General features: G+C 43.4%; 1 protein-coding gene across 1 annotated transcript; it reads right to left on the bottom strand.

Moving 5' to 3' along the window:
- Positions 1-7,760: 7,760 nt before the first annotated feature.
- Positions 7,761-13,793, bottom strand: UMPS (uridine monophosphate synthetase). The gene is made up of 6 exons (XM_051624093.1): positions 13,644-13,793; positions 12,918-13,071; positions 10,776-11,444; positions 9,901-10,076; positions 9,348-9,462; positions 7,761-8,549 (listed from the first exon to the last, which is right to left on the bottom strand). The coding sequence occupies exons 1-6, from the start codon at positions 13,791-13,793 to the stop codon at positions 8,368-8,370; spliced, it is 1,446 nt and encodes a 481-aa protein (XP_051480053.1). The 3' UTR covers positions 7,761-8,367.
- Between the last annotated feature and the right edge of the window lie 2,518 nt (positions 13,794-16,311).

A 16,311-nucleotide genomic window follows, 5' to 3' on the forward strand; every position in this document is an offset into this window, starting at 1 on the left:
CTTTCTTTCTTTCTTTCTTTCTTTCTTTCTTTCTTTCTTTCTTTCTTTCTTTCTTTCTTCCTTTCTTTCCTTTCTTTCCTTTCTTTCTCTTCATTTTGCTTTCTTTCTCTCTTTCACTTTTGCTCTTTTGCTCTTTCTTTAGCTCTTTCTTTTGCTATTTCGCTCTTTCACTCTATTTCTCTCTGTTTCTTTCTCTTTCACTCTTGCTATTTTGCTTTCTTTTCTTTTTTTCTCTTTCTCTCTCTTTTGCTCTTTCTTTCTCTTTCTTTTGCTTTATTTCTCTCTTTCACTCTTTTTGTTCTTTTTCTTTAGCTCTTACTTTTGCTCTTTCTTTTGCTCTTTCTCTCACTCTTTCTCCTTTCTTTCTTTCTTTCTTTCTTTCTTTCTTTCTTTCTTTCTTTCTTTCTTTCTTTCTTTCTTTCTTTCTTTCTTTCTTTCTTTCTTTCTTTCTTTCTTTCTTTCTTTCTTTCTTTCTTTCTTTTTCTTTCTCTTCCTTTTGCTTTCTTTCTTTCACTCTCGCTCTTTTGCTCTTTCTTTAGCTTTCTTTGCTATTTCGCTCTTTCCTTTGCTCTTTAGCTCTTTCTTTCTCTTTCTTCTTTAGCTTTCGTTCTCTCTTCCACTCGCACTTTCTTTCCCTCTTTAGCTCTTTATTTCCCTATTTTGCTTTCATTCACTTTCTTTCTCTTTCTCTCTCTCTTTCTCTCACTCTTTCTTTCTTTCTTTTGTTCTTTCTTTCTCTCTTTTCCTATTTCACTCTTTCATTCATTCTTTCACTCGCTCTTTCGCTTGCTCTCTTTCTTTTGCTTTTTTGCTCTTTCACTCTTTCTTTTCTTTCTTTCTCTTTCTCTCTATTCTTTTCCTCTCTCTTTCTTTCTCTCACTCTTTCTTTCTTTTGTTCTTTTTTTTGCTCTTTTCCTATTTCACTCTTTCATTCATTCTTTCGCTCGCTCTTTCGCTTGCTGTCTTTCTTTTGCTCGCTCTTTCTTTCTTTCTCTCTCTCTCTCTCTCTTTTTCTCTCTCTTTCTCTGTTTCTCTCTCTCATTTGCTCTTTCTTTCCCTCTTTAGCTCTTTCTTTAGCTCTTTCTTTCTCTTTCTTTTGCTTTCTTTCTCTCTTTCGCTCTTTCTTTCGCTATTTTGGTCTTTCATTCTTTTGTTCTTTCTCTTTATCTCTCTCTTTTTCTCTTTCTCTTACTCTCTTTCGCTCATTTGCTCTTTCTCTCTTTCTTTTGCTATTTCGCTCTTTCATTCATTTTCTTTCACTTTTTCTCTTTCTCTTTCTTTTTCTCTCTCTCTCTCTTTCTCTCTCTCTCTTTCTTTCTATTTTTTTTGCTTTCTTTCTCTCTTTCATTCTCGCTCTTTTGCTCTTTCTTTAGCTCTTTCACTATTTTGCTCTTTCTCTCACTCTTCTCTCTGTTTATTTCTCTCTTTCAATCTTTCGCTGTTTTGCTCTTTCTTTCTCTCTCTCTCTCTCTCTCTTTATTTCTCTCTTTTGCTCTTTCTTTAGCTCTTTTGCTATTTCTCTCATTCTTTTCCTCTTTCTTTCTTTCTTTCTTTCTTTCTTTCTTTCTTTCTTTCTTTCTTTCTTTCTTTCTTTCTTTCTTTCTTTCTTTCTTTCTTTCTTTCTTTCTTTCTTTCTTTCTCTTTCTTTCTTTCTTTCTTTCTCTCTTTCTCTCTTTCTCTTTCTTTTGCTCTTTTGCTATTTCACTCTTTTCTTTCTCTCTCCTTTTCCTCTTTCCTTCTTTCTTTCTTTCTTTTGCTTTCTTTCTCTCACTCTTTCACTCTTTTTCTCTCTTTAGCTCTTTCTTTCTTTCTTTCTTTCTTTCTTTCTTTCTTTCTTTCTTTCTTTCTTTCACTCATTAGCTTTCTTTTGCTATTTCGCTGTTTCATTCACTTTCTTTCTCTTTCTCTCTCTCTCTTTCTCTCTTTCTCTCCCTATTTTTTCACTCTTTCTTTCTCTTTCTTTCTTTCTTTTTCTTTCTTTCTTTCTTTCTTTCTTTCTCTCTTTCTCTCTTTCTCTCTTTCTCTCTTTCTCTCTTTCTCTCTTTCTCTTTCTTTTGCTCTTTTGCTATTTCACTCTTTTCTTTCTCTCTCCTTTTCCTCTTTCCTTCTTTCTTTCTTTCTTTTGCTTTCTTTCTCTCACTCTTTCACTCTTTTTCTCTCTTTAGCTTTCTTTCTTTCTTTCTTTCTTTCTTTCTTTCTTTCTTTCTTTCTTTCTTTCTTTCTTTCTTTCTTTCACTCATTAGCTTTCTTTTGCTATTTCGCTGTTTCATTCACTTTCTTTCTCTTTCTCTCTCTCTCTCTTTCTCTCTTTCTCTCCCTATTTTTTCACTCTTTCTTTCTCTTTCTTTCTTTCTTTCTTTCTTTCTTTCTTTCCTTTATTTCTCTTCCTTTTGCTTTCTTTCTCTCTTTCACTTTTGCTCTTTTGCTCTTTCTTTAGCTTTCTTTGCTATTTTGCTCTTTCGCTCTTTAGCTCTTTCTCTTTCTTCTTTTGCTTTCTTTCTCTCTTTCACTCGCTCTTTCCCTCTTTAGCTCTTTCTTTCCCTGTTTCGCTCTTTCATTTGCTTTCTCTCTTTCTCTCTCTTTCTTTCTTTCTTTCTTCTTTCTTTCTTTCTTTCTTTCTTTCTTTCTTTCTTTCTTTCTTTCTTTCTTTCTTTCTTTCTTTCTCTCTTTCTTTCTCTCTTTCTTTCTTTCTTTCTCTTTCTCTCTTTCTCTCTTTCTCTCTTTCTTTTTTCTCTTTTTCTTTCTTTCGCTCTCTCTCTCTCTTCCTTCCTCCCTTCCGCCTCCTTCCCTTCCCTTCTTTCTTTTTCTCTTTCTTTCGCTCTTTCTTCATATGAGTATATAAATGTATATATTAACATATTATGTATTCTATAGTAGATATTATAGTATAATATATTTTATATTATTATACGATGTATTACATATTATGTATATGTTGTATACCATATTATAGAGATTAAAATATATTTTATGTATTTTTGTATAAGCAAAACTGTTACCAGTTCCAAGTGCTCATCAAGCCGGTGTCTGCAGTGGGGCCAATCAAACCCACCCCAGAAGTGGGGCCAGATGACAACAGATGAAGGCACCTGGGACAATGGTCTGCATCATAGAGCCAGGAGCCAGCCCAGTGTCCCAGGAAAGGGTCCACTCTCAGTGGAAATCTTGCCAGAAAAGGGGTTTGTGTGCAGGAAAGAGGCTCCATATTGGGTAAAAGGTAAGTTCTGTTTGTGTCACAGAGACATAAAGGGGCACTGGCTACTCCCACCCCCAGAGCAGCACATAGATGCTGCTAATTTCTATTTTTCACGTGTCACAGGCAATAACCGGCGATGATTTCTATTCTCTGTTTTCTGTTCTGTGAATTAGAACAGCCAATGGCAGTTATTAACAGTTACTTTCTTAGGATGTTTTCCCCCTTTTGCAGAATTTTTTTTTTTTTTGCCCTCCTTCCTTCCAGACTATAAGTTACTGTTATGGTTCCTTGTTTTTCCACGTCTCAATGGTATCTCGGGATGTCTCTGGTTTTTTGGTATTCAGCTGCACTTCAAAGACACCAGCTGTGCTCCCCAGAGATGCTTCTGGCCCCCAGGCCTGGTTTCCAGGCTGGCAGGCATTTATTTCCTCTGGCAGTATTTGAGCAGAGGTCTTCTTTTCCATATTTTCCCTTAAAACCCGGTCACCTTTATGGCTACTCCCACCATCAGCCTAAAACAACACCTCTCAGCAAAGCAGAAACCATCAGGTGCAGGGACCACTGCAGAATTTCCCAGTCTAAAGAGTTGTGTTTGTGGAATATCTTTCGTAGAGCTACTATTTGTTGATCGAAAACAACTGCACTAGCATAGCTTCTCCTCCTGCAATACCCATTTGGGCTAGACACAGCCTATGTCATTCCACCACACTTCTGCTTAGGAGACCATGCTATGAGCAAGAACTTTGCAGTTACAGTCTTGCTAGGGCTTCCTCCTGCTCTCCATACTGCCAGACCCACCAACAACCCTGCAGTTTCAGCCCCTGACTGTGTGTAGCATCAGCTCATGAGCTACATACAGTTCAGAGGAGGACACTGGTCATGGAGTAACAGAACCAAGCCCGAGGACAAAGTCACCCCAGACAGGCAGGCAGGGTCACCACTCCCAGCCTGCAAACGCCTGCCAAAAAAGTTAGAGAAAAACCTGAAGCTGGAGCAGGCACCAGGCTGAGTTCTGATTTGCTGCAGTGTTCAAACACGAAGCTGTACTTGTCACTGTGGCACAGACAGACCAAGAACCAACAGAGTGATTACAAACAAACCAAATATCCAGCCTGTCTAGCCCACAGGCCAGTTGTCTGCCTTCCAAAACAGACCATTTCCCTGAGACACTGACCTCCAAAACTCAGATCTGGAAACAAACTTCCGCTGGGTGTTTCACATTCCTTTGGTCCTGTTCCCTAAAGGCAATGTTTGTGTCACTTGCTAAAAAAAAAACCAAACAAAACCACAGCAACAGGCTTCCCAAGGAAATTTAAAGGGAAGTGATGCAGTTAATATTTTTGGGATTAAGTCTTAAACAAAGTGTCACAGAATAAGCTACGGAAACTCTGATACGACCTGTCAATTATTGGTTAATATAGCAATGTTGATACTGTGACATACAAATCATACTTTTAAGGATAAAAAATTTAACTCGTCTGGTTTTAATTTGGTGCTGGGTTTATCAAGATCTAGCAGGAATTTTAAGGCCAAGTAAAGCACTGTACATAGGCAGTTATGACAATTAAAGTGCCCAGTCTGGGCTCTCTTGACATAGCACTCCTCGTGCTAGACAGTTACCCACAACCTTGGGCAGATAAGTGAACTTTTCACACCAATTCCAAAAGCTACATAACAATTCCTTAATTGTTCCAGCTTGAGGTCCCTCAGTTCCCACTACAACTTGCTCAGAAAGAGCAGCAGGTCAGCCCTCTTTCTGCTGCTTGTAACGGGGTGCTCTACCTCAGTGGACCTGCCTCAACTCTTGTGATTCACTCTCTCCCTGTCTTTGAGTTTCTCTGCCCCTGGTCTGGAGTTGAAGGGTTCCTGTGGGAAAGGGCATAGCAAACTTGGAACTGGTAACAACAATGGAAGTACAAATATGAATGCAGAGATAAATGAAATAACTTGCTTAATGAGGGGAAAGACCTTTTTTTGGATTTTCCTTTGCTAACCTTTTGTTCTCCAATAGAGGATTTTGGAGGTATGGCTAAGAAGCTAAATGACAGCACCCAATCACTTACTTTCTTCTGTAAAAGCCTAGTCCCATCTTTCATGGGGAGAATCCTGGATCTTATCCTGTCCAGTGGGGATGCCTGCTCGAGTGGTTACTCCTCAAGAGGTTGAGAGAGACACCCGGCCTTAGCCAAACAGAGGGTAAGAAATATTAAATCCCTATCCAGGAATTTTTAGTAGTATCTTCATTAGCTGGCTTTACATCTTAAGAAAAACTTTAACTTTTAAGCTTTTGAATTTTAAGACTTTATGATCCTTTTAAGCATAAGAGAAAAAACCTGCAGTTCAATTATTACATTGTCTGTAGGTATTATTGCATGATTGTTTTAGACCCAGTGTGAGGCCTACGAGTAAGTCAGTTCTTAGCGCTCGACCAATCAGCCTTTGTGTTACAGTTACTGCCTATTTGGTTATTGGGGTATTTTATTGTTAAGATACCTTCTTGTTTTATTACCCTAACACTCTGTTTTGCCAGCCCAGTATCCTAACACTTACATAATCTGATTTATGCCTTTTTAGTTTAATATTTAAGATCCTTTTTCTATTCACAATAAATCCTGTTTTGTGCATATACATCTTGTTTGCTATTTTGTCCCATTCAGGACACTGCAAGCATTGACACTTGGTCAGTCTCATTTCAGTAAGAAAAAGTGTGCTGTCTTTTTCTTCTGTTATAAACCATACTCCAGAGTGGATTAAGGACCAATTTCATATAAACACCTACTTGCCAATGAATATGAATCATGTGGTAACACAGAATTCAAATATAGCCTTATGCTTCTGCCCCAGACTCAGATCAGAGAGTGAATTGCAAGACTTTCAGATTCATATATTATGATGCAAATGAGTTTTGTAAATTGTGACCTAGTTCCCATGTAAGGAACAGTTGGGACCAACAGCAGGAACTGCGTGATGAATGTAAGCAGCAGGGGCAAGCAAGGAAATTAACATTTGTTCTTAATTTGAAATGGATTTTTAATCACGTTCAGGTGCCTCAAAGAAAGTGCACACGCTTGTTTATTATAATTATTCTGACAGAAGAATGAATGAGAGGAGGTAACGTTTTTGTTTTGCTAATTGAAACGTTTGGGACACTGGTGTCAAATGAAGTGCCAGAATGTAGCTCTTTCTGGATGATTTATTGAGTGCACAATGACAGACTGTGAAATGAGGTTTTGTAATCTATCTGTCCCTCAGAACTTGTTTTGTAAAGAAAATGAATTGCAAATATCCTCTAAAAGCAACTGGATACTAGATCACATCCATCTCTCCCAGTCCAGTTGCTCTTTATTTCAGCTGGAGGCCTGATCAACTTGCTCTCAGCAGATGTCACTCAGGGATTCAGCTGCAGAGATGTCAGCCACTTGCTTAACACAGCTCAGCAGTTAGTGGAAAACAAGGATCTCAAAAGTCTGTTTGCAGTGTGACAGTGAAGCTGAACTCCAGCCCGAGGCAGCTAGCTGGTGAACTTTAAAGAGGGCATCAGCAAGGGTGTAACTTTTTAAAAACCAGACAGAACCTCATCCTAAGTGTATCGAGAGTTGGTACCATCACTGGAAACTATTAGCTGTAGAAGAGTTAGGACATCGACTACCCTGAAAAATAGATTATCGGCTCCCTCTGGTGGAAAAAGTAATTTTCTGCAAAGCAGTTGAAGTGAGAAAGCCTTGTTTGTGCTGCTGGCCTCAAGGCCTTGCAGGTAATTAAGATGGGACAGTAAATAAATCCCAAATCCTCCATTCACTGTAGAATGGAACTTCCTAGAAGTTTATGTGAAGTATCACGACTCAGACTGTTGCGGGACAGCAGGGTAAGACAACATACTCATCAAATCCCAGCTGTAGGTGGCCAGGTGAGCCTTAACCTTTCAGGGATGGAGTTCTCCAGGTATAAATTATAGTACAGAGACAACTCATGAACCAAACAGCCTCAAAGAAAACAGAACATTCCCTGAGTAAATTCTAATATTCTCCCCACAGTAACGACCTTCTAAGCCTGTAAACAGACCCTTTACCATGGGGAGTGGGTTGTCCCCAAGAAGGAGGTTGTCCATTTCTTAAGTCTTGCTGCCAACAGAACACTGTCACCAGAAGTGCAAAGGAAAGCCCTCAGATCCAAGCCTGCATATCTCTTCTCACTATTGTTGCTCCTCTGCTCACTATTGTTGGTCTACAGGTGTGTTAAGAAAGGGAGCCTGTGTGCTTTGCATCAGCACAGAAACAGCAGCAGTCCAGAACCGAGTCACCCTTGGTCTTTGTCTTCTTGATAGCAAGGAAAATTCAAGCCCATCTCCAAGCCCAACTCCACCACACACACACTAGATATATTTAGTTATTCCATCCTTTCTAATCAAAACTAAGCATAAGGAGTATGATTTCTACTTCTCCATATTAATCATGGTCCATGAAGTGGTCCAGGTATTGTCACAAAAAATGTCAAAAAACAGAAGTATGTTTTTGTTTCTCCTTAGAGGAATCAACAGCTCGACACTAATTAAGCACACAACTAGTTGTTCTGGCAAAATTCTTTATAGCTCCTGTAAACAGTGATCAGCACTTCCTACAGAAAGACTTTTATAATGGGTTCTGAAAACAGTATTTCACACTGCCAGAGAATAAACACTTATAGAGCCAAGGAAAGGAAAACAGTGGCAAAATGTTGTTATTAAACTTCATTATTTCACAGTGTGGGATGAAGATCCATACTGGGTCCTTTGAAACAGCAGAACTGAGTAAACCTGCAGGTGAAGTTTATTGAACAGGAAAATACTGTGTCCACAGTCAGAAGGAATTTGAGAGCGTGGTAAAGAAACAAGAGCAACAACAGCCAACCAAATACCCTTGGAATGTTCTGTGCACCATTTTTCAGCAGAGAAAAGCTATTAAGGCAAAAACTGGGCATGAAGTCTTGTTTTCATACATTCAAATATTACAACAACTACCATGGCACGTACAACTTGATCTGTGTATGTGCAATAAAAAAAATACTTTAGCTAGGAACAGATGGTTCTCCAAGGCAGCTTACTAGTGGCTGAAGAGTCTGTGTATTTAATGGGAAGTCTCATGATAATTGCAGCTCCACCAGCTTTGCTTACTGACCAGGAAAGTGGCCACCTTTCAGTCTTCTGCATGAACACCAAGCCTGCTCATGTAGCTCTCCCAGGCTGCCTTCCTGTACTTCTCTGCTTCTTGGAGACGGTCTGAAGCTGACAAAATGCCACGTCCCACAATGATGATATCTGAACCTTTTTCACCAATAACCTCGTTGGGGCTCAAGTACTTCTGTCCAAGGTTATCACCTGAAATAAAGACAAATTTTTTTTTTTTAAACTGTTCCAAAACTGTATCTAATAAAAACACGCCAAGAAGTGCAGAGAACAGGGATGCTGTTGCAACTCTCACCTGAAAAGACATAGATAGAAACTGTCTCTCCAACTGAAAAATCCCACTTACTACACAGATGAAATCTGATAAAGAGCACCCTCTTTTTTCATTATTTACCAATCACAATAGATGAAACAGTTACATAAAGAAGCTACTGATCAGGACTACTGAAATAAGCCTTAGCCTTCTTAAAACAGGCAAAACCCCGATACATTTATGTAAAAGCTTGTGATTTCACTTCAGGTTCCGTAAGAATTAAGTATTGTGAAGAAACATATCTCCCCTACCGGTTCAGGGATCACCTGTTCAGCCAATGTAAGACTTCCTAGATACTGCACCTATATCAGTATCAACAGGGTTACAGTTAGATTTCTGTATTTGTTAAGAGTATTTTTTTCTAGTCCTACTGAGAAGTTGTACCTAACCTAACACGTATTTGAAGACATGTTTCACATGTTTTAAGGACTGTGCTTTAAGGTATGCAGAGACCTCAGCACTTGAACAAAGCTGGATAGCCGGCTGGATGCCTTTCACAGCTCCCATGAAAGGGAAGAGTGTACCCAGGAATATAGGTGGCAGCCCATAATAGCAAACACAGACTCCTCCCACCAGAAAATCCACAACCAAACCCTCTTCAGAAGACACTTTATCACTGAAGACTAGATCACTTAATGTTTTTACAAACAGACTACAAATATCTCAGAAAAAATTACCTCCAGTTTGCAGCTGCACCCCTGGAGTTAAGTGAAGAAATTCCGGTTTATTAGTAACTCTAGATCCAGAGATGAATCCAAAAACAAAATCTGAGTTGTCTTCAGCCATCTGCACCTGAAGATGATCAGTAAACAGTTACAACTGACACACAAAATAACCTTGACTGGCAATCTGGTTCTCATCCACCCTTTCACCCGATGCTGCGCAAGGCAGGGGTAGGAAACACCCCTTCTTGCTTTACAAAATGTTATGTTTCTTTCTATAAAATATTACAATGAATGCATTTAAACTAATTAGACATTTCTTGCTTAAGGAAAAAAAACAGAGTGGCAAGTTCACTAGAGTTCAGTGTGAACTCTGACCACCTTACACCATGAGCCTACACCTGCAACTTTTGGAAACCACAATGTCAGATTCCCAAGTCTCCACAGGAAAAAAAAACAACAACAACCTGTTGGAGCTGGAGACACTTTTGTAAGTGCAAATATTAGAAGCACACAAAACCACCCTGTTACAATACCTGACAAGCTTTTAACCCGAAACAAGACTTACTGCAGCTTTGGTGTATTCACCCGTTGCAAGTGACCCTTGGGAACTCATCTGGGCAACCAGGAGACAGCCACGCTGGAGAGGAAGACCTACTTCCTTCAGACCTTTCACAACTCCAGAGCCTGGAACCACGTGGGCATTAACCATGTCTGACCAGGATGCGATTTTGAACACACCACCTGAGAACATTTATAGGAAGAATCAGGCAAACAAACAAACAAAAAGTGTCATTAGAAATGTAGTAAACAGGAAACACGAGTTAAGCAAAACCAGCTACAAGCTAAATCAGTCACATTTTAAATGACAGTTTTACTGCTGGAGCTTGAGTTACAAGTTCAGTCTCATCAGTCAGTTCCAACAGCTGCCTGACCACAATGCATAATCCCTCAGTTTTACTCCTCACAAACACTTCTTCCTATCTTGCCTTCATAAACACCAAGATGTTTACGGTAACCTAGAAATCTTCTGTCACAGGCACTACCTTGCAATACAGCATGCTGATCATATAGGATGTACAGAGCAGAAAAAGGGAACACCCAGTGAAAGCCATAAGGCACACACCAGCACACACCAGCCCACACCATCAGGCTGCCTTGAGAAGCCACACTGCGTTTCCTCACAGCAAACAACTACTCACAAGTACTTACTAAGCACAACCATAGGTTCCTAAAAAGGTCTAGGCTGGAAGGGACCTCCGGAGGTCACACTCTCTCAGAGGGGTCAACTTCAAAGCTAGATCAGGTTGCTCAGGACCTTGTCCCCTTCAGTCTTCTCCAAGGCTGGAGATCATCCACAATCTCTCCTGGCAACCTATGCCAGTGCTGCAGTTACACACACTAGCAGCAAAGTCACAGTAAACCAAGTTTGATGATAATCACCTTCATACTGATGTTTCACTGTGTTTCCAATGTCTGCAAACTTCCTGTCTTCAAAAATCAAGAATTCATGTCGATCTGCGAGCGTTCTCAATTCCTTTACCACCTCTTGGGTAAAGTCATTCAGGATGTCTACATGAGTCTTCAGGATACAAATGCTGGGGCCCAGGGTGGCAGCCAAGTGCAGCAGCTCTTTGCAGCTAGTGACATCAGCAGAAAGGCACAGGTTTGTTTGCTTCTTTTCCATGAGGGTGAGCAGCCTGGCTGCAGTGGGATGCAGCCCGGGCAACCCGGCACGAGCCCCAAAGCTCAGCTCCTTGCAGAGCCTCTTGGTGGGAGCAGGACCGTTCTGAGCCAGTGGCTCAAACACACTTCCCTGGATGAATTCCTTCACCTTTTCAACCATCTCCACAGCCACTTCTCCTTGCTGCTGGAGAATCTCCAACACCCCGGACAACGTGCACACGGAGTGCAGGCGAATTCCACGTTCCTCTAACCTGGCCTTCCCCCCCTGCTCCCTGTCCAACAGCACCACAGCATCCGTGACTTTTAACCCTTCTTTCTGAAGAACTTCTGCAGTTTCCAGCACACTAGATCCACTGGTTACCACATCTTCAACAATCAGGCATGTTTCTCCTGGATTAATGGTGCCTTCTACCAGCCGCTTAGTACCTTAAAAATAAAAAGGCAAACGCTCCACTAAATGAAGGAAGTTTAACAAACTCCCCCAAACTCAAAAGCATCAAAACTTAAACTTGCTATGATAATGTAAAGATTTGCACATTTGCTCCACATACAAGCATAGCTGCAGCATATTCTGAAGTCCAGTGGAATTGGATCTTCCAGAGAACAGGAATTTCACATTCACAGTATAAAGAGGTTTTAGTTCAGTTGTCACAGTTCCAGCTCAGTCACTGAATGTAATTAAATTCATAAAGACTGTTCCTTCTCCAAGCTAGTAAAAGACTTTTTCATGTTTCCAGAAGTTATACATCCCATCAACAAAGCTGAACTATTAAGTGCACAAATTTAAATCTTTGCATGGCTACAGAAGTTTAATTATTGCCACGAACTGAGTGACCAGAATTAAAAACCTCTTTTCTGCAGTTATTTAAAACAGCTTTAAAGGAGCCAAGTTAAAAGTGCTCTTCAGCATACTTCCCATTTTCCACAGGCAACATTCCCTGCTTAATGTGCCTGTTAGAACAACCAGGAGAAAAGCCCCAAGTGCCTTTGCCCTGACCAACAAGAGGCACATGTCCATGAAAGGCCTCCCAGGGGGGCAAGAACAAAGGATGCCCAGCATTCCCAGCAGGAAGCCAGTGTGAACACCAGGAACCAGAGCCTTGCTTAGACCATGACAGCCCAGAGAGCCCCTGCAGCTTTTGCAACCCCTGTGACACCAAGAACCTTGTGCCAGGCAGTTAATGGTCCTCACAAGAAGGAACAGCAAACACCTTCATGCCTGACCCACACAGGAGTAATGTGTAGTTATGACAGGCATCCTTTCTAGTTGAATATTGTTGGAAAAGTATAGGTCATATCTCATGTATAACTCCAGTTGTTAAGGCAGGTTAATGCTCCAGTCTTCCTGCCCCTTCCTCTATCAAAATCAAATAAATGGTCCATGGGGTAGAAAACTGATTGCTATGCACATTGTCTACAGGATATGAAAGAAAAAAGGGTTTGACAGGTAAATGAAGATGAAACTAGAAATGTTCCTTTTGGACTTACAGGCAAGTTCTGTTTGGGGGAAGAAACAAGGCATTGATCTCAGTAGATCAGACAGATCAAGTTGTATATTTGAGTTTCTGGAAGAGGCCAACAACCCTGAATCATGGTACTGGAGCCAAGGGAAAAAAAGGAACTGCTGAAGCCAAAAAAGAAGCACACACCCCTTTTCCAGAGTCTCCAAACCAGCAGGATTCAAGCTGCAGCCAAATCAGCAGTCAGCTGATAGAGCCTGACCAGGCTGGGATGCTGTGGGAGGTACATTTTTTGGGGAAAAGAGGCTGCTTTTCTAACTGGAGTGGGAGCTTTAAACTGGAATGCTGCATATTACACCAGAACCACAACATTTATAAAGTCATTTCCCAAACAAGACAGCAATTAGACCCAAATCCTTCACGTGGAAACGGTTTTTACCATAGTCTTTTGCTTCCTTCCTCCGGATAAGCATTGGAATCTGGTGTTCAGAGCAGATAATCGTGGCCAAAGGCAGCGCTGTGTAAGGAACACCACACAGGCAGTCGTAACTGAGCCCAGCAGCCTCGGCTGCTTGGAAGAGCAGCTCTGCAACCTGGAAAGGAAAACCCGGTGCTTTTCAGAAGTCAGACCGGAGCGATCACGCCGGAAAACACGTCTTACCAAGGGAAGCAAAGGCACCAACCCCTCCCTCCCGCCCCTGATCCGACAGCCGCTGTCCCCACAGAGGGCGGGCAGCCCCACGGCGATCCCCAGCGGGCTCCGGGCCCGCAGACCGCGACCCCAGCCCCGCCACAGCCCCCCGGGCAGCGCGCCCCTGCCTCCTGCCGGCCTGCAGCTCCAAGGGACCCCCTCCCCTCCACCCGGGGGCAGGGACACCCGGGATCTGCCCTCCACCCGGGGGCAGGGACACCCGGGATCTGCCCTCCACCCCGGGGGCAGGGACACCCGGGATCTGCCCTCCACCCCGGGGGCAGGGACACCCGGGATCTGCCCTCCACCCCGGGGGCAGGGACACCCGGGATCTGCCGGGAGCAGCCACAGACCAAGGCCCGCGAGGCAGGACCAGGCGCGGCGGGGCCCGCTGCAGCCCCTCTTCCTCCACACCCCTCGGCCCCGGGGACTTTCCCCCCACACCCCCCCCTCCCCTCCTCCCCGACCACGCACCTGCCGGAGGAGCCGCGGGTGGGAGACGAGGCCGCGCAGGTCGATGTAGACAGGGGAGTCCCGCCCGCTCCGCAGCACGAAGGCGCCGAAGCGCAGCGCTCCCGCCTCCCGCAGCGCCGCCGCCGCCGCCGCCGCCGCCACTGCCGCCATCCCGCCGCGCGCAGGGAGATGACGCCGCAGCGCATGCGCGAAGGTTGCGCGGAGGCTGCGCGGGGCGGGGCCCTCGGCAGCTCCGCCCCCCCCCCCGGGCGCCCCGCAGGGACCCCCCGGGCCCGGGAGGGACCGCGCCGAGCTCCGCTCCCCCCGGGCGCCTCTGGAAGGAGGAGGAGCTGAGCTGGGCAGCGAGCTTCCTGAGCTCTCCCGGCCTCGGACCCTCTGTGTGTGTGTGTGTATGTGAAATAAGAGCGAGCCAGTTTTCTCTGAACAGTTGTATTTAATCAAAAAAGCCCGGAAACTGCATCGTTAGTATACTGTATTTATAGGAATGCAAGGACAGAAGATGCACAGTTTGAAGCTACATCTGTAGATGATCATATATACTGCAGCATAGGAACAACATGGGACAGCAAGTCATCACCCCACATCAGCACACGAGTGATTAGACTTACAAAGGAAATTATTTACAAACTTACCTTTACAAAACAACATACAAAATGAAATCTGCAAGAAAACTGAAGATACATTTAAGGCAGACCAGCAATACACTGAAATAATTAAGGCTGTGGAATTACCTTGCACCTTGAAAATGCTGTTAGCAACACTGTTTCTTTATTCCTCCTTCCGTTTGATCGTTGCAAAGATTGAAAAGCATCAAATCAATATATCCCAACCGTTTGGTCTTACCTCAGTGAATGTCTGAGATTTTAATATTAATGATTTTTTTTTGCACTTCCTATTGCATTTGCCTTCCAAAAGTTGAGCTCGGTGGCAGAGCAGTGCCGAACGGTTTGGTAGAAAGAGAAGTAAAAGCACCAGCATTAGAAGTTGGGCATGAGGGTGGGATATGGCTTGAGTAGAGAAGATGTTGGGTTTTCACTAGCTCCATAATAAAGACTACAGTTACAGCAAATATTCAGCATCCTGACGCTATGGGAACACTCACCACTACACAGATCCCAGAACGAGAATTCATCACTTGATGGCAGTGTGCAGTCAGCCTAGTCAAATGGGATTTGATTTTTTTTTTTCCTTGGGAAAGCACCATTTTCTGATGGGGTGTGAAAGAATGAGCTGGGAAGCAAATCCAAGCCCTCCGTTAGAGAAGAATCTCCCTCTGCAGTGGAAGGAACAGAAACAAAACCAGGTGGTTGGCCCCTGTGCACGTTGATTCTCCCTTAGACTTTTGTATGTACAGATGAGCCTCTACATCTGTCTCTGAAGTTGGTATTACCCCAGGTCACTTGATGCAGGCCCCTTATTGCAAGGGCATTGAAGTGTGGTTAAATATCATCAGGCCATAGTGTGCAGGTTTGCATTTAGCCTTTATTCACAGTATTTGTAAAGGAGGCCTGACACCATTGCTAGAAATGCTCATGAACTCCCTGGTGGCCACAGAACCTGTACAGGTCAGCTGAGGGCACAGACTTTGTCTCAGCATTAACCTAGTTTGAAAGTAAAATCCTTTTAAAAAGAAATGTTGCTGAAAAAAAAAACAAAAAGAAGAAAGTACTTTATATAAAAATAGCAGTGAGACTAAACAAGACTGCTTGGTACAAGTAGGAAGAAAGAAGCTTGATACATTTTAAAGCCTGGATTGCTTTAAAATATTGCCATCTAAAGTGGCAGACTGGCAGTGTGTCATCCCTGCAGGAATGGGGGCTTGGCAGCTTGGTGGAGGTGGGGTCTCCCCCAGGGCAGCAGTTCCTTTGGACACCTGACAGGAGCCGAGAGCGAACAGCCCTGCTTCCCTGCTTGGCTGCTCCCCGTGGAGCCGGGAGAGAAGCCAGTGAGTCTCTCGTTGCCACACACATCCCTTAGATCTGGCTGCCTTAAACAGTGAGTGCCACGGTCACTGAGCCCTCGGGGCTGCGTTTCGCTGCTGCCCTCGCTGAGGCCTCCTTTGATGTCAGCACAGGGTATGAGCAGCGTGAGGACAGACCTGAAGGTGGTGGCAGTGCCAGGCTGCACCCAGCTCGTGCTGCTCTGCTGCTAATAAGGCTGTGCATCTTTCTAGCTGCTCTACCATCACGCCTGCACTCCGCCAGCCTGGGAATACCCTGAGTGGAAAAGCTGCGGGCTGAAATGTTCCCCCTGGGAGTCAGCTGCTCTGTGGGGAGCTTTGCAAAGGCCTAAGGGAGTTTTTATGAGAAACTATGTTTCCCCACCCTCGTTACAGTCAGTATTTCCTGCGCAAAACATCCAGTAGCTGCAGAATGCTGCAAAGGGGTTTGGCAGGGGTGCAAGGGGGCTGGCCGGGCTGCTTCGCGCTCAGTGGGCTCACTGCAGGGCTACTTACTGAGCTCTGGGATCTCTTCACAACAGAGTTACAGTTTACAACAGTTACAGGACCTGTTGAATCTGCAGGAAGGACACAGGCTGGCGAAAAAAGAACCTTGAGAGCAAGGTCAGAATACTTCCTCTGTATTTATCATTTGGCAGTGTTTCTTGTCAACTTGGTATTATTCAGGCAAAAGACATTGAGATAAAATGCAAGAATGGCTGATAATCA

This window comes from Apus apus, chromosome 6 (genome assembly GCF_020740795.1).
Source record: "Apus apus isolate bApuApu2 chromosome 6, bApuApu2.pri.cur, whole genome shotgun sequence".
NCBI lineage: Eukaryota > Metazoa > Chordata > Aves > Apodiformes > Apodidae > Apus > Apus apus.

Coding starts and splice junctions, on each gene's coding strand:
- UMPS (XM_051624093.1), bottom strand. CDS start 13,793: ATGGCGGCAGTGGCGGCGGCGGCGGCGGCGGCGGCGCTGCGGGAGGCG. Junction 9,463..9,900: donor GTGAATACACCAAAGCTGCA/GTAAGTCTTGTT, acceptor GATCATCTTCAG/GTGCAGATGGCTGAAGACAA. Junction 8,550..9,347: donor GGTGCAGCTGCAAACTGGAG/GTAATTTTTTCT, acceptor TCTTTATTTCAG/GTGATAACCTTGGACAGAAG.